The following is an 18366-nucleotide window of genomic DNA, read 5'->3' as shown; positions in this document are numbered from 1 at the left end:
TCCCCTTAGCTGTTACAGGAAAACCAATGAGAGATGACATCTCATGCTCTCCCTTGGACATCACTTACCTGGACCAATAGTTTAGGTGAAGAGTTACCAGGGGAGGATTCCTACAGCAGAGTTACTACGTCACTATGCAAAACCTTCAGATGTTTCCAAAGCCAAGATCTTGGTATCCACTTCAGCCTTCAAGAAAGGTATATAACAAGGAACATCTGGGTCCTTATTTCAAAGAAGAAAAAGTGAACTGTGGATATTCAGCTCCTTATACCACTCCTTTTCTGATTTCCAAGTTAAAAGTCATTGAGCACGGTATTACAGACAAAAAGATAATAAAATTGCCCATTGCTCTCAAGAAAGCTCACATTCTAGGTGGTCAGGAAGACATTCACTCAAATAACTATTCCATTCTATAATCTGGCTGAAAGTTTGAGAGCCCAGAGGAAAGAAGGAACCACCCTGTGTAGACATGGGCCTAGCAGGGAGGATTGGTGGAGGAGGTCCCAATTTTGTGCCTCAAGGAAGCACCAGATTTAGCCTGGTAGACAGGTATGGAGGAGGTAAGATGGAAACTGAAATTATAGATAGAATAAAATGTAATAATGAGCATAAAGGCAACAAGAGAAGCTTAAAATATTGTATTGTTAGAGCATGGGGTGTTTAATGAAATAAAAGGAAGAAAGAAAGAGGAAGTGAGAATAAAAAGATTCTGTCCTACTGCAAGAGGGAAGGCAGAATGAATCTCATGCCAAAAAAAAAAAAAAAAGGAGAAAATCAGAAATCTATAGGAATTAAATGCAATCAAATGACTTATTAGGAAGTTAGAATATGTTGTTTTGAAAGCACTACATTTAATGAAGTCTGGACTACTTAAGGAAAATCATATGGACTTCCTAACTGGACCACAAGTCATCAGTATTTGAAAAATTAAGATCAAGGTTTGGTTCAGAAATTTAGAAGATAAAATACTTTGGGCAAAATAAGTTTAGATTAGGCCTTTGTCACACCTCAAATATTCAGGTTCATTTTATTTTAACACTAGGTTTTGTTGTTGTTGTTTTTTCAAAATAAATGTTTATTGAGAACCTATTATTTATTAAGTAAATTCTTAGAACTGATTTTAAGAGATTAAGAAAACACAAAAATGAAAAAATTTCCAATTGAAACTAAATAATCAATCTTATTATTCCTATGAAATTTTATGTATTTTTCTGAAATAAGTAACTCAGTAAGTTTAAAAAAAAACTTAATTGGACACTAAGAATAAACCAAGGAAATATTGACTAGAGAACAAATTCACCTTAGAAAGCAGAAAAGCACATCTGATTGTGAGAACAATCAGACAAAAGAAAATCTTACTGAATTGGGTTGTTGGAAGGCAATGATGTCAAACCTAACAGAGCTACTCAAATGGGGAGTCCTGTACTTCAGAGAAAGGATTATGAGTCAGCATCTTGAGAGACCCAAGGAAGCTGGACCCAAAAAAAATCAACCTCCAAGGGCAGGTCCTCTCTCCTCTTAGGTGGGGCTTTTGCTTTCTCATTCACACTGATTTTATAAAATATGTTTCCTTTGAGGATGTGAACACTTAAGGAAAAAAGGGGATCAAGAAAAAGCTTCTGCTCATTTTGTGTTATTCTATTGGTATGAGTGCATGAAGTCACAGGGGATTATGGGTAAAAAGGAGCTGTAAGAATCCTGTGTGACAAGAGTAAGATTAGGTCGACCAGATGCACTGCAACTTTTCTGGTCAGAATGAGGATCCACTTCCCTCATGCCATCTGGATTGAGGATTGGAGACAAAAATCTCTAGAATATGTAATGGTTCAGTTCCTAAAAATGATGATACCATAATCAATAGTTGTTTCCATTTTTAAAATGGGGACAGTTTTTAAAATTAAAAAAGAAATCCTCCATATGTTATATATCATCTTAGACAGAAATAAATTTTGACTGCATGTAACATCTCTGTCTCAATCCCCTTATCTCTGTGTGTGTACGTGTGTGTGTGTGTGTGTGTGTGTGTGTGTGTGTGTATAGGGGGAGTAATATTTTTCTTCAGGAAATTATTGCAAGGATTAAATGAAATCATGTAAGGAAAATAATTGCTACTACTGATGTACTATATGTTGGCTAATTGAATTTAAATTAAAAAAAAAAAGAAGAAAAGAATTGGCATAGGGTCAGGTGAAAACCAAGGATTTGTTAAATTATTTTTTTAAAAAAGAAGAAAAAGAAGTCCTCACATTTATATACCCACTATATTTTTGGTTAAGAGTTTATTTCCAATATTTAATGTATTAAATAATGGCTGATAGACTACAATCGGGTCAAAGAAATGTTGACCCTGATTTCTTAGGAGTTACACAGACATCAGTAAATGAAAAGATTGTAGCAGGATACTTCAATACTAAGACTCGAGAATTCGTTCTAAAACAAAACAACATCTCTCTAGACTTAAATTCACAACCCATAGCCTTAATGACCAACCGTTTCCCAAATGTGATATTCTGATGGACTTCCCGATCCTTCAGGAATTACTGCCATACTCAATCAGTTATCCTTTAATCTAGCCTAGAAATCAGTCTCATTTGATTATTAGTAGTCGGAGCTTAAGTGAGTTTAGAAAATTGCATATTGACACAGAAGATGCATGCATCTTGCAGCCGAACACTCTAATGCAAAGGCACTGGCTTGCACACTTCATTCAAAGGAGTTTTTTAAATGAACATAGTGATTTTGGTTTTCACTCCACGTGAGGAGCTTTAGAAGAGGATGAGCAGAAGGCAATAGGTCTATTTTCTATTAATTTTCTCTATGATTTGTAAATATTTCATCATCAACTAAAAATAATTTACCAATACAAACCATGAATCCATCAAAATTAATATAATCTTGAAATTACACTGGAATACTGACCTGAATCCTATGGAAACTACTTTTGCAGGAAGGAAAAAAGAACATTAATTTTAGGAGAATTATAGTTGTCTTTTTAGATTTGACCAGACAATAGAATCCAAGGAGAGTATCAAACAGTGCAATGCAGTTCACATTTCTGGATTTATTAAATTATTTACCCAGCATTGAGGACAATCCTATCTATGATCTATCATTCAAACGTGGGAATGTCAAATCTCTAACTTTCTTTAACCTTTGCTCTAGCAACTGAATAAGAATGTTCCTTATTTCTGAAAGAGGAGATACTAGATTTTTCTCTCCATTTGCTATATGCATATATTTTAAAAATTTGTCCTCTATAATATGTATATATTTAATTACTTATTTTCCCCACATATAAGTTAATAAAGGTAACATTTATAATATCTTTAATTTTAGATATATTCTCAAATTGCCTTTAGATTCGTCTTCTTGATATTTTCAACCAACTTTTTGGCACATTTTTAAAAAAAAGATTTTATTTATTCATTTGACAGAGAGAGATCACAAGTAGGCAGAGAAGTAGGCAGAGTAAGTGGGGGGAAGCAGGCTCACCACTGAGCAGAGAGCCCAATGTGGGGCTCGATCCCAGGACCCTGAGATCATGACCTGAGCTGAAGGCAGAGGCTTAACCCACTGAGCCACCCAGGTGTCCCTGGCTCATATTTTTAATATCCCTAACCTATATACTTTTTGAACATTGAATACATGAATTATTAACTCAACTTTAGAGATAAGGAGAATGAGATATTGAAAAACTAAGTGGCTAAGAGTACTGAATATGAATTACTGAAATATAAAATAGCAATGAAAAGTTATCTTCCCGTGACAGCTCATAATATGCAACTATACCCATATATCAGTTCATTGTAGTCAATTCAATACAAAGACAATTCTGTTCATTTGACAATAAAATATGGTTTAATAGAACTTTAATGTCTCTTTGTACTGTATCCTGTAAATAGCTACCTCATCTAAAATTCTTTTTTATAATCTTGCTTTGCACTTATTTGTGAACATGGCCACATCCCTCAACAGAAGAAGTACTTTCAGAGAATTTCTGTTGCTCATTGTTGCAGAGCTTTTAGCATATAGTGGGTATAGTAGATGTTCAATAAACACTTGGTGCAAAAATAAATGAAATGCTGATTTGTCATACTATGTCAGTTGATTCCTTAGGATAGAAATCTGCATTTAGTGGATAGCAAATAGAGCAAAGTATTTAGAAATGGACACTTCATAGTCCTGGAATCCCATGCCTATGTTCATATGTATACAATGAGTGACAACAGTTTTACTGGCATGTACGAAGGGCTCTGCTCTCTGGCCAAAGTTCATTACCTCCATCTCGGACTCCTACCACCTTGTCTGGGTGACCTGCCATGGTTTGCTCTTTGAGTTCGTTATCTCTGAGGAGTGAGCAAATAGCAACACTTGTCATCAACTTAAATGAGCAACCAGTCATCAATAAGAGCAATCAAAAACAAGGTTAAGGGGCGCCCGGGTGGCTCAGTGGGTTAAGCCGCTGCCTTCGGCTCAGGTCATGATCTCAGGGTCCTGAGATCGGGTCCCGCATTGGGCTCTCTGCTCATCAGGGAGCCTGCTTCCCTCTCTCTCTCTGCCTGCCTCTCTGTCTACTTGTGATCTCTGTCTGTCAAATAAATAAATAAAATCTTAAAAAAAAAAACAACAAGGTTAAACTAAATAAGTGAATGAATAAATAGATTAAAAAATTTTTAAAAACTTCTGAATCACTGCATGACATTGTTGAATGAACAAGACTCATCACATCTCACCGTTATCAGGTATCATCAGTAGCTTTTAAAAAATAATCGCCATATTGGACAAAGGTTCCTAGATTTCATAAGGCAGTCAGTGCCATTTCCCTGCATTTCTTATACTTAGGAACAACTGGCAGCAAGAGCCTGGCCTTGGGGATTCAATAGAAGTGACCCATGACTTGCGGTCTTATAGGCGGCTGCTAACCATCGGCTCCTTTCTACAATCCCCATGGACTACTGTCCATCTCCAGCTCAGCCAGCCATTTTGTCACGCTTGGTGGTGAAGACAGACAAGGAAAAGGAGGTTTGATGGAGAGCTAGAAGCAAGACCCGAAGCCGAGCACTCATTAAGATATTTTTCTTTGCCAAATGGAAATGGTTTTATTGCTTTTTCTTTCTTACTATAAATATTTGCACATATGTGCCATGAAACAATTTCAGAAAATATAGAATGCTATAATGAAGAAAACAGAAATCACACGCAACCCCACCACCCACTCTGCTCTCTATCCTTTTGGTCTTTAAAACACATTTCACATCCACATTATAAAACATGACAGAAAGGAAAACCTGGAATTAGAGTGAGGATAAAATCTCTCTCTCATACAGTGAAAGAAAAAAGAATTTCAGGAAAAATCAAATCAAAACAAGAACAAAACCTAACAAGCGTTAGCAGCCATCCAGAAGATACGCAGGACAGAGAAAGCTTTCAAAAGGAAGAAGAAAAGATAGTGATCAAACCAGCCTGTCTCAAAAAACCTTGGCACTGAAAAGCATCAGCTGCAGAAGCAAGAGCTCTCCGGTAGAACAAAGAGGTGCAGAGAGAACAGAGTGAGCAGGTACCAGGAGGAGAGAGAAAAGAACGAGCAAAGAGGGAGAACGCAGCAGGAATGGCCACAAGAGGAAAAGCAACATAAGAACGAAGATGCCCCCTACCCCTTATTTTACCCTGGAAGACCACCTCTGTAAATCTGTGGACTGCTCTATTTCTTTGTTTTATTTTTGTTAAACAATCAAAATAGTTTAAGGTGGTTCAGATGAAAGGAAAGACTCCTAGTTATAGTTAAATCCCTAACAAAAAAAAAGGGGGGGGGCGGTGAATCACTCAGCATTATAAAAGATTAAAAAAAAATTAATGAAGGCAACTTAGCTATGTATTTCAGCCAGAATTTTTTCAGCGTATAAAATGAGCCACTCTAAAAGGAAGCCAGCTTCTTATCCTAGTCCCATGTCTTATTTTACTGGTGGCACTTTCTGTGGAGAGGAGAGCCCAGCATGCAAGAGCTTTCTGGGAAAACACTGTTCTGATAGAGAAGTGTGTGGGTCTGTGTGTGTCTGCGTGTGTGTGTGCGAGAGAGAGAGAGAGAAGGAGAGAGACACAGAGAATCACAGACACAGACACAGACACGGACACGGACAGAGGGAAAGGGGAAAATCTGTGATGTATTGGCCACTCTTGAGTTGGAGAGTGACAAAGAGATCAGGTAGATTGTCTTGAATTTTTTTTTTCACCAAAATAATAATGTCCATTTTCTTTGGATCGATCTAGCTGCTGATTAAAACTACAAAAATCATATAATCTTAATGTTCATCCATTTTAGAGTGCAGGAAACAAAGCCTGGAGATCGTAGGAAGTGAGCTGACCAAGGTTACCTAGTTTGCCAGTAACAAAGTTGAGGCAAGCATACTCCTTGTTCACTGCTTTTACATCTGGGGTTTGCTAAGTGTCATTTCCTACAGAGGACCCGGCACAAGGTAAGTTAGGGACTCTTCTAAAATGGGAGATTGAGAGAGCTGCCAGGGCTAGGATGCTAATCCCTGCCCGTCTGTCTTCCCTCGTAAACTCTCAGCTAGAAGGATACTTCCCCAAGGAGAAGGCCTTTGAATTCAGGGCAGAGGGGATTGTGCTTAATTCTACCAAGAAATCTGACAAGACTCCTATAAGAAGGAGGCTCAGAAAACTTTAGTTCTAAGTATGAAGTTAGCTCCAGGCTGATTCCCGTACCTGCAAGAAGGCTTTTGAGTATCATCTCCATGTGCTTACAAAATTGACATTCTCATTAACAAATATTTGTTGAGGACCTTATATACACAGAGAAATGTAAGACAGCCTTGAGAGGCTTCCAAACTCGCTGATCCCATTGGGCAGCCAGAACCATACATAAAGGATAGCAAAGAGCCAAAGCATCCTGTCCAGAGTACATGACCCAGGGCTGGCAAAATAAATGCCTGAGGAATTCATAGGGAAAAGAGACAACTAGGGCTGTTAGAGACAGGTGCACAAAAGAGCTGACTCTTGAGCTTTGCCTAAACAGATGTATATGACAAGAATACAAAAGCAGGGGCATTTCAGCTGGGGAGAGAGGGCCAGAAAAGATGCGAAGACCAGAGTGTATTGCGGGATAATGGCGATCATTTGGTTGAGCTCGGGAGTATCTGTAAAAACAAGCTGGTGATAAAGTTGGAGAGAGGGTAGGACAAAGTCCTCAGGACAAACATGCCAGATGAAAGACGCTATAGGCAATGAGGAGCCATCAGAGATTCGAGGGTAGGCGAAGGAAATACCAACATGATTCAGTACGATTACTCTGCTGGAAGTACAATATGTGGATTAAAAGGCAAAAGATGGGAAATAGAATAGATGGAGAAAATTTTAATAGTCTAGATAGGAGAAGATGAGAGTCTTAAAATAAAAATAAAGCATATGATCATATAATCAATACTATGATGCAAGAAGCCAAGGATTTATTACCACAATCGGAATTTGGTTTGGAAAAATGAGCCAAGTTTTTAAGACCTGGACTACGTTTCAGGAAGAAAATACCTAATAGCTAATCTAGCTTGATAGAACAATGGTTAGAAGTGATATCAGAGATTGAGATACATCACGTGTAACAATGATGGTTGACACTAGGCAGCTGAATGAGTCCTCTGGAATGAACACTTACTCAGTGCTTAACATACAAAGGGAACAGAGAAAGAAAAAAGAAAGGCCAGCTTTGTAGCTTCTTGGGACTACCATAGCAACAGACTGGTCTGCCAACTTCTACCTGAACTTCCTTCCAGAGTCTAGGCCTCCTAATGATCCAAGACTGATGACAGTGGCCAAGGGTCTGGAAGGAACCCACAGCCCAGCATTCTGAAAGTAAAACCAGAACAGTGGGAAGCTCTGGGGACTCAGCCAATTCCTATCTCAAAAATCCATTCAGGAGAACATTCTGATCACTTACTCGGGGTCCCATGCTGTTTTCAATATGACATGTATAAGAACTTTTTTTTAAAGAAGGAAAAATAAAAGTCTCAATGATTACCCAAATACATAATAAAATGTCAGTGAAGGAAAATTGATACTGAGCTTGGAATTGTTCTCTTGATATTGTACTATGGCTGTAAAATAAAGCATAATCACTGTTATTTACTAATGCTTACCATGTGCCAGGCCCTGGCTAAATGTTAAATGTTATAAATTTATAAATTAAATGTGTAAATAAATGTTAATTCCGACAAAAGTGCAGAAGGCAGATATTATTACTTTCACCCTTTTTTTTTTTTTTAAAGGTTTTATTTATTTGAGAGAGCGATAGCAAGCATGGGCAGTGGGGGCCCGGGAGCAGAGGCAGAGGGAGAAGTAGACTCCCCACTGAGCAGGGAGTCCAACGCGGGGCTCGAACCCAGGACCCTGGGATCACGACCTTAGCCGAAGGCAGATGCTTAACCAAATGAGTCACCCAGGCGCCCCACTTTCACATTAACTTTACACACAAGAGAAGTGAAGCACATAGAGTTGCCGTGGTACACGCAAATAGAACACAGGATAATCTACAGCAAGGCATTGACACATCAGAGCCCATCCAGCATTATCACCCCAATATGGGTGAATGTCCTCTGACTTGAAATTTTAGTATAACTCATTTGTTATAGACAAAACATAAATTATCAAGCACAGACACACACAAATTTGTGGGAGGAGAAAGGCTCATGGGTATTTTAACTACATGAATGACACAACCCAAGAAACCTTTTTATAAAGCTACCCTTGGTAAGAACTCCCATGTCCAGTTGATTTAACAAAAAGGCACCACGTTCCGGTTTCTAGTAGGACTGATGGTTACATTTCAAAACTCACAATAGTGATGGACCTCAGCTTCACTAATGTCTCCACATACACTGTTTCAAGCAAAATATAGTCCATTTACAAGAAGTGCAAAAATGTTGTTAAACTTAATTAGATGTAATTGTCACACTTTCATTAGCTATTAACATTATGTAAAGATAAACTAATGCATAATGAGTTCTTTCATTGTCATATAATTATAATTTTAATGATTACATTATGACCATTATAATACAGCACATATTTTCAATTTTCCCATTAGTGGGCAATTATTTATAAGGTTTTCTATTACAATCTGTCCATAGAGACTCAGTTATTAATGCTTCATTTTCCTAGAATGATGACCACAGTGTTCAAATCAATATGATGGCCACAGGGAAAACTGCAAAGCAACATGGAAAGAACAACAAAACTACAACCATGAAGTCAGCTCATTCAACACATGCCTGAGGATATTTCGAGATGAAGAAAAATAATATATTAATATTCTTATGAGAAGCTCTAGTTTATAAGGTTTTCTCAAGTCTATTTCCCCTTCATTTTTTGTGGCCTTAAGTATCTGATCTTTCTTAAGTCGGTTTCCAGGGTATGAAATATTCAATAGCCTAACCTTTGAAAAATGTCTTATGCAGTTTTCACCATTCAGAGAATTAAATTAACAGCCCACAAAGCCATTTCTGGGAAATTTTTTGAATTGCTCAGTCTCAAGGTTGTGTGTCAAGAAGTAAAATGCTGATGAACTGTATGATTCATCCTCAAAGATGATGAAGAGTGGGAGATATTTCTTAGAACAAAGCAAAGGGTGATGCGAACCATTGTCCAATGGTTATGACAACAGTGATTATGAGTCCTGCAAACTAAAATCAGCAGCAACAATGATAGTAACATCTAACAAAGTTTTCATTTTTAACCACTAATCACAGAGAGATCGCAGAGCCCCTTGATACTCTTTTGGTGAAGTCTGACATTATTTGGTGGACATGGAGAGGTGTCCAGAAGTATGAAAAGAGATTTAGAAATGTAGCATAGAAAACACCTGGCCTTAGCTGGTTGTGTTCCTTGATCTTGAGGCCTCATCACAAGTTCCTCAGGGCTTCCCTGTAGCCCTCTGTGCCTCCCCCTCACTGCTTTAGGGTTGCCCCCTTATGACTGACTCCTGGGCACCTTGCAGTCTACAGGGTTCATGGAAGAAATTAATGAACTAGTTAGACTGAAACCCAAAACTTCAAAGCAGTTCACAGCTTATTATATAACTTGATGGTAAAACAGAACAGATTTGAACATGGCCCAGTACACCTCCCTGAGAAAAACTGTTGGTCAAAGTGTTCAACAAATATGTATTCAGATCATTCAGTGATAAGATCTGAATATTTTCTTTCCATTCAATGGAGGAGACTCAAGAATCCTGGCACATGATAGGTGACTTATCCTCAAACACTGGTAATATGTAAGACACACCTGAGGAACTGACTAAAAGGCAGAAACCAGAGATTATTAAGCTATAGGGCTGAGGAGCTGTTTTTATCAAAACATCCCAGAAGATTCTAAAACAGGTGGTCCACAGAATACAGTCGAGAAACACTGCTGTAGCTGGTGCTCAATGCAATGGTGGGGAAGACACATGGACTAGTAAACATGTCACTAGTATAGGATTCAGAAGACCCTTCTGGTTGAAGCTCCACTACAACAGGAGTGACCTGGAGAAAGTCCTTAGATCTAGACGGTCTTATGTTTCCCACCCATGAGATGCATGTTGGGCTCGTTGTGGAATTTTCTTACTGTGATCTCTGTACAAGGGGACTGTGAAGTTGGCAACAGAGATTTTTCGGCCATGTATAAAATTCTGAAATGTCAAACAGGAATCATTTAGATATCCAATTCAAAGTCTTTTTGACACATCCACTTTTCTGGTTTCTGGCTGGAACTCTATCACCTCTGGTTACCTGATGACAGTTACATTTATTTATTTCAGATTTACGTAGATGGAAAAAATGTAGTTCTTTCGTGGATCCCGATTTTTCGTGGATTTTTCAAAGCATAAAGCCTGTAGGGGTAAAACTGCACAAAGGAGTATTGGTATGAAAATGTTGGGACCGAGCAGGATAGAGATTTCTAAGTCCCAGTCCAACCCTAAAAGTTCTTGACCAATGTTGCTTCTTAAATTAAGAAACTAACAATTCCAAACAGACTCATGCCATCCATCCAGCGACTGGGGGAGTGAATGTCACCTATGGGCCAGGTGCTACGTGACAGGGCAGATACAGCACTGGGTCATATGCCATCCTGCTCTCCCCAGGCATACAGTCAGATGGCGGGGGAAGACGGACAAGAACAAACCCATTATTATGTGTCAGGACATGATAAGTGACAGAAAGGGCAATGAAGTTAGGCGAGCAGGTTGTGGGGACGGGGGCACACTGAAGGTGCTGTCAAAGAAGCGCTCTCTGATAAGGCAACATTTGAAACAAGACCTAAAGACAATGAGGGATAAAAATCACAGAGGTCTCTGGGAGGACTACAAGATGTACTGAGTTACTGAATACATGCTTTTCAAAAGAGGAAGATGATTCATCTTCTATATTATCATAAGCCTTGCTTTAGCTCACATATTTATGAGCTCATGTTCTGGGCAGACTCCAGGCTTGTAGAAAGCACATGGTCATTATTTCTTACCAGGGCTTGGGGAGGGCACAGGTGAAATCTCTAGCCCACTGATGATCTGACAATGAGGTAAAGCTTGGACCTTGGCACCACCGTGATTTTGGCTGCTTCAAGAGCACATCTTGGTTTGCCGCACATCCTTGTGGTCAACGTATTTTTAGTTCACTCTGGGATTTTTTCTGTCTTGGCAGGGTTTCCTGGCGACTTTCATTTCCTACCTACTGACAGCCTGATAAGCATGATTTATAAATATTAAAAATAAGGAGGTGAGACCGGATGCAAGGAACCTGCCAACACATGCCAGAACCTCTGATGAATTCCCAATAAAACTAGAGACTATGTTTCAAATATCAGTGTACTCCCCATGTCTAGGGCAAGTCTGACACTTAGTTAGCACCCAGGGAGTATGTGCTCAAAGAATGAATGAAATGTTTGTAAAAGACTTGAGCATGTCTGTGCTGCCTATCTCAAACCAAAATAAAAGCTCTGCCTGGATAGAATAGCTTGGTGTGAGCATCGTGGGTGAGGGCGTGTGGGTGTATGTTAGTAAACAGGATGTTTTCAATCCTGTAGGAGAAAGCATGGCAGCTGCTCCCTAAGATCCTAGTAGAGGAAGCTGCCAGTTTTACATCCTTGAAAGCCCCTATTTGCATAGACCCTTTATAGAAGGCAGACGTTAGAAATGGAAATAGTATATGATCACCAAATCTCACTTGAGCTAGAAAGTTCTGCCCGTGGTTTGTGATTTTTGGAGATGTGTGTGTGCTGACAACAAAATTAACTTCTCCAAAGAACTGAGAATTGCCTACTCTCATCATCCCTCTCACTGTAATTTACATGACTTGACGAAATTAGACGGTTATTTCCATCGGGGTGATCTGCAAAATCATAAAATGATGTGTATTTTGGGAATGCCTAATTAACTCTCCTTAGTTCCACTGAGGTTTCAGCTACTAATATAAGCACACTGCAGATACCATGGAGGTGTTCATATCTAGTTTTAGAAACCATAAAGAGATATTCGAAGGACTTGAAAGAAAAATTTCTTTAGAAATCAGGCAGTAACAAGGATTCAAGTCAAATGGTGAGCCTATGGGAGAAAATCAGATATCCACTGATTTGCCAAAACATGCCTTACAGCAAATAGCAAGAAATACTCTTATAGTTGAAGTCAATATTCATAATCAAAACAGCAGAATTACACACATATTCACACAAAGTCCACCCCCATTCACAGTTTTTTTCACAAACATTAATATTGATCAAGTTGTTTGTCACAAAAGTTTGCTTTAACATATAATCAGCATCTGATGCGAGAGCCATGCTTCCTAGACAATTGCCAGCACCTTGTGTCATACTTGTAAATAATGGGCTACTCCTATTGAGCACCATCTGCTTAATATAGAAAAATGTTCATCTTAATTAGGAAATTCTTATTATTATTTAATATTTACTGAGAACCCTCAATGTGCTTGGCAGCAAGAACACCAGAAACACACTCTCTGCCCACCAAGAATCCACCTGCTAAGGAAAATATGATGAACCAGTAACGCAGTCATTTCTGGTTTTAACAGATTTTATGTAACTTTTTTCCAGGTGACAAAGTTGCCAACGGTTCAGTCTTTGGAAACCTCTTCTCTTCTGATCAAAGGGAATGGTAAACTATCCGATGAGTTATGAATGAAGTCAGGGTAAAAGAGGAGAGAAAGGGCCAATTAATTCTAACTGTATAAAAACATAAATGAAATTTGCTCCATTGTTGGGAAAAAAATATAATGCACTCCTAAGTAAACATGACGGTATTTGTTAAGGACTACATAACACATTAAAAATACAGAATAGGCTATGAATGAGTCACCTTGAAGCAGCAACCCTTTTCTGTTTTGCATTTACATTCAGAGCTCTTGCCCCTCCACAATGATACACATAGGCTGTGGATATTCATTTCATCACAAGGATATCACCATCTTAGTTAAAAAAGACATAAAAGTCAAATATCTACAGTCAACTGGAAGAATGAAGACAGATTGGCAACCCCGCCCAAAAATCCTTGACTATATCCTCTTCTCTTTTTCCCACTCTTCACTCAACAGTTCAGGAAAATTTGACATGTTCAATATTACCATGGTAGAGGGAAGCATTCTTGGGGATAATAAACTTTTCATATCAGGAGATTATTACATATATGCCTGTCACAGTGTCTTCACAAGAATTCTCTAATAATAATTTTAATTAACCTTTTAGTGAAAATTATAAATGTTTTCTCCTCTAATAATTTAATGTCTCAGGTATATTATTATTTTTTTTTTTAGATCTTGAATTCTAACTAGTTCTCCACTTCCAGCGTAAGAGGGTCCCTGTTTACCTTGCCAGTATGTCACTAAACATCTAAAGTTTTGTTTTGTTGTTTAGTATTTTTCTTTAAATCATATGCCTTCCTCACTTTGCTCTCTTCATAAGAAAAACATACAATGAATGAAAAGAATGCAACGATTTGGGTCATGTTACTTTTTTTTTTCCTCAATTTTTATTGTTTTTCACAAATTAGCAATAGCAATTGCTCCCCTTACCTACTTGGAACACGGTTAAGTCATAGATGGAATATTATCCAGCATCTTAATTTTATGGCTATACTTCCTAGATAACCACCTTACCCAGATAATTTAGGCAAAAGAGAAATGACATATTAGTGGAGGTAAAGCTGTGATGATGGCAGTTGTCAAATAGTGCCGATATGAACTTTAATATAATTTGAAAGAAATCCTTGACAGAGGGATAATGACTAGCTCATATATTGTCAGGGTAATAAATACCTAATGAGCAAAATTGTAAAGCAAATAATAGGCTGAGCATACACCCAAATGTTGATTCTTGACTCAAAGTCAGAGAACAGAATGATTTGTCTCTCTGTCTAGAATGATAAAGCATCCCTTCCTCATAAGCTAATGAGCAGCACCATCTGGCATGATTACAGACGAGCACGATCTTAAGAAAGTGAAAAATACAACAACAGAGCTGTAGCTGGATTTTTGCAGGAGGTTAAAAAATTCTCACCGTTAAAAATATCATAATAAAAATAACTTTAGGTGTGCGCATAATACTACACCAACAGTATAAAGATTATAGGACTAAATGTTTTCCAAATAATTGAATATAATTCCTGGTATGTTAGAATCTTTCTCTACCATAGTGGTTCTCAAAGGCTAGTCCTAGGAGAACAGCAACAGCATGACCTGGGAATTTGTTAGAAACACACACTCTACGGCCTTGCCCCCGATCCAACAACTCAGAAACTCTCAGGATGGGCCTGGCAATCTGTTTTAACCAGCCCTCCTGGTGATTGGGATGGCAGCCTACGTTTAGGATCCACCTTTCGACCAAACCAAGTAAGAGTCAAAAGATTGTTGCTCTTTCTGCTATGTAGTAAGAAACTAGCTAATTTGGTCAATTCAGTTTAAACACCTAGTCCATATGCTGAAAAATAAAAAAATCAGACCATTCCTGTGACATGATGATCTCCTAGAATAGAGTCGTCATCCTACTAACCTTTTGCAGAACAGCAAACTGCCTTACTCCTACTTTCATTGCATAGTTTTTGAGCATATGTATTTTCTTTCTTTTTTTTTTTTAAGCTACTTTGGTTGACCCCCTGAGACAAGTTTTCCAGGTTTGCCTCAATCCTTTATTTATTTAATTGTTTTTCCATACTCTTGGTCATTCATTCAGCAAATATTAAATGTGTATTCTAAGCCACACACAATTCTAGGTGGCTGGGATTTATGAGTGACAGAAATAGATCATGATCTCTGGCTTAAGAAACTTTTATCCTAGTGGGGGAGTCAGACAAACAACAAACAATTAAAAAAACCTCATATTATATAGAATGTTAGCAGTAAAATACTGCTACGGGGAAAAAAGAAAGGCAGAATAAGGAAAGGATAAGTGAGAATGCTGTTTATGGGAAGTGGGATTTCAATCCTATGTGACATTATGTTAGACTTACTGAGTAGGTGACAAGTGAGCCAAGGCTTGAAGGAGATGATGAAGTGAATCATGCAATAGGTGGGGAGAAAGGGTGGTCCAGCAGAAGGTAAAAGTAGAGGCTGAAGGAGGGAGGATGCCTACTATGTCTGAGGGGCAGTTAAGAAGTCTGCGGTACCAGAGAAGTGAGCATGAAGGAAGTTTAATCAATGAAGGTCAGTGAGGCAACAAGGGGCCAGACCATCCTGAAAGTAATGGTAAATCACTGTAAAAACTTGTGTAAAAACAGGAGGCTATACCAGGGTTTCGAGTGGGACAGTGACAAGCTCTGAATTATGTCAAAACACTTTCACTAATTCTCCTCTAAATCAATGTACAAATTCATTAACCATTTATGCCATGGGTTGGAAGATACTGCTACCATCTTTTCTTTTATGTTCATCATGAAATTTTTAGAAAGATCTTTGTTATCAAAGAAGAAAATGCTCTGGGGGAGAGTATTAGAAGATAAAGTTGGGTACCGAGCAGTTCTCCTTTACTTGGGTCTTTTGTTCTCTGCCTTCTGGGACGGTTGTTGTATTTGCTTCCTAGAGCCTGAGAGTATAACCTGGGGTTTGGGTGCTAGCAACTGTTTTTTCACTAGGCAACTGACAGCTAACAGAATTGAGAGTGAAGTTTCAGAACCTGCTTTGCTGTGGACGTGAAACTAAAATGGAAACCTGTATTTGAGGAATGGCTCTGTCAGTGACTTATTAAAAACCCAGCGCCCAGTCACAAGGTCCCTAGAGAAGGTAATAGATTTGCCAACCTCTGGGTAAAGTAGAGCAAGGGGTGGTCTGTCTGAATAGAACTGTGGAAACTTTTCTATCAAAACACAATCCCAGAACTTGCCTTGTTCGTATCACAGTGACCTCTATATATTGAAGAAAAGTGTTTGGAAATTCACAAGTATTTCAACAAGTGGCAAAGGGACTTGTAAACTTAAAATAAACTATCGTGTATTACTTTTTTTGCTCATTTGTTCTTCTCTTTATTTATTCCTCCATCAAATGTCTACTAGGGAAACAAATACATAAGAACTGATATTCCTTCAAAGAGTTTATGGACTACCTGAAGAGATGAGACATCAATGGCAAAAATTCATGGTAGAGAGTGATGATTTCCATTTTAAAAAAGTCCAAATGCCACTGATTTTCAGAGGAGGAAATAGGAGTTCTAATTAGAGATATTATAAAAGGCTTCATGGAAGAGGTGACATCTGATTTGCTCATAAAGGATGTACTTGTGTGCATGGTGATGGGGAGAAAGTATGATTTAGGCAGAGGAACAGTCTCTGCAAAGCCACAGAGTCAAGGCTGTGTTAGTAGTCACCATGTGAGAGGCAAAGAAGGCCTAACCTGGACCAGGGGTAGTGGTGATGACAAAAGAAAGAAAATGACTTATTGCTGAGGTCATTTCAAGGAAACCTGAAATATCTGTGGGCCATTTAGCTGAAAGAAGTAGAGCGAAAATAACACGTTTGGTATTTTGGTGGCAAACCATGATGGTAAGTTGGAGAATACAATGGAGATGGGCATTGTCCCTGTCCTTTACAAGTGCGTTGTCAATGAGAGAAGGACAAATAAACACAGTGAGGTCAGATAAATAATTCTTAGAACTGTAATTCCTAGGACTGTACCCCAGGACCCTGGGATCATGACCTGAGCTGAAGGCAGACGCTCAACCAACTCCGTCACCCAGGCATCCCAATTCTTGTTAAATTCCTAAGACTTAAATTCCCCCAACTTAAGATGGGCCCCATGTTTAATCGGTCAGAAACAAAGCAGTCACAAAACTGGGATTCAACCACAAGCAGATAACCAAGCTATTTGGAAAACAGTTATTCTTCACTTATGCATTCCTCTGGCTCAAGGAAAAATGAGATGTTGTCTTGTCCCTTCAGTCAAAGCCATCTAAAATAGCACAATTTGAAGTATCATTTACAGATAACAGCACTGGTGTGGCCTGGAAACTTGTTCAAAATGAAAATTCTCAGGCTCCACTCTAAATCACCTGCCATCAGCAGGTCACTATATGCACATGAAAGTTCAAAAAGTACTGTGTTAAAAAGAGAAAAGTATTGTATTGATCTAGAGAACCCATTCTTTAGTGAGAAAAAGAGCCAAGGAGGGAAGTCCATTTAGAAGGTCACTAATACCACACCTGATAAGAACTCTCGTATTTTTGTTTTCAGAGAAGCAAAAAACTCAATTCAGTAGACACTTGTAAAGCCCCTACAATATCTCAGACAGGATTTTTACTTTGAAATGACTGTCTAAGCAATTAAAAATCTAGTAATCCAGATGGATACCGTATAGTATGAAAAGTCTCAAAACAACCAACTTTGTCTTAAGAGTCAAGGCAGGCAACAATTGAGGAAAAAGGAAGGAGATTGCTCCTGGTTCACAAGTTTTTTATGGACGAGTGTAAAACCATTCATAATTTTCTTGATTTTACCCTCAGCTTGAAGAGAGACAGAGATGGTTGAGATTAAAAATCAAAGGAGAGCAGAAATCCAAACTATAGGAGGGAAGTAAACCAGTTTAAGGGACACATCGCTGAGTTTAAATAAACAGACAAACCAACAAGGGAAGAAGTTAAAAAATCTTTAAAGCCTTTATAAAGTTTAGAAGTGCAGATATATTCTAAGAGGCTTCTCATTTCAGGCCTATTTGTCTTTGAGTTTCACACCCTTTATAGTGTTCAAAAGCCTTCATATTGAAGGAATGTTCAGCGTTAAGCGTCTGTCGTGACTTTCTTTCTCTACTGTATAATCTGGCTATGCTGTTCTGTCAAGTCATATCCTAAGGCCCAGAAGAACTTATTTCCCCAAAAAAGATTGGCTGCAAGTCT

At 38.3% G+C, this 18366-nt stretch overlaps 1 protein-coding gene across 3 annotated transcripts in view; it reads right to left on the bottom strand.

The window, feature by feature from the left end:
* ST6GALNAC3 (ST6 N-acetylgalactosaminide alpha-2,6-sialyltransferase 3) overlaps positions 1-18366 on the bottom strand; it is a 530323-nt gene that overhangs the window by 178282 nt on the left and 333675 nt on the right. The window contains exon 4 of one of the 3 annotated variants that reach the window (XM_032870133.1): positions 92-186. The exons of the other annotated variants lie outside the window; for them this stretch is intronic. Coding sequence (XP_032726024.1) covers positions 111-186 — 76 coding nt within the window. The 3' untranslated portion in view covers positions 92-110. Of the gene's footprint in view, positions 1-91; positions 187-18366 lie in introns of those variants that run through there. 3 annotated transcript variants of the gene reach the window in all.

This window comes from Lontra canadensis, unplaced genomic scaffold (assembly GCF_010015895.1).
Source record: "Lontra canadensis isolate GAN:19392208 unplaced genomic scaffold, GSC_riverotter_1.0 scaffold40, whole genome shotgun sequence".
Taxonomy (NCBI): domain Eukaryota; kingdom Metazoa; phylum Chordata; class Mammalia; order Carnivora; family Mustelidae; genus Lontra; species Lontra canadensis.
This window is presented reverse-complemented; position numbering and strand designations above follow the sequence as displayed.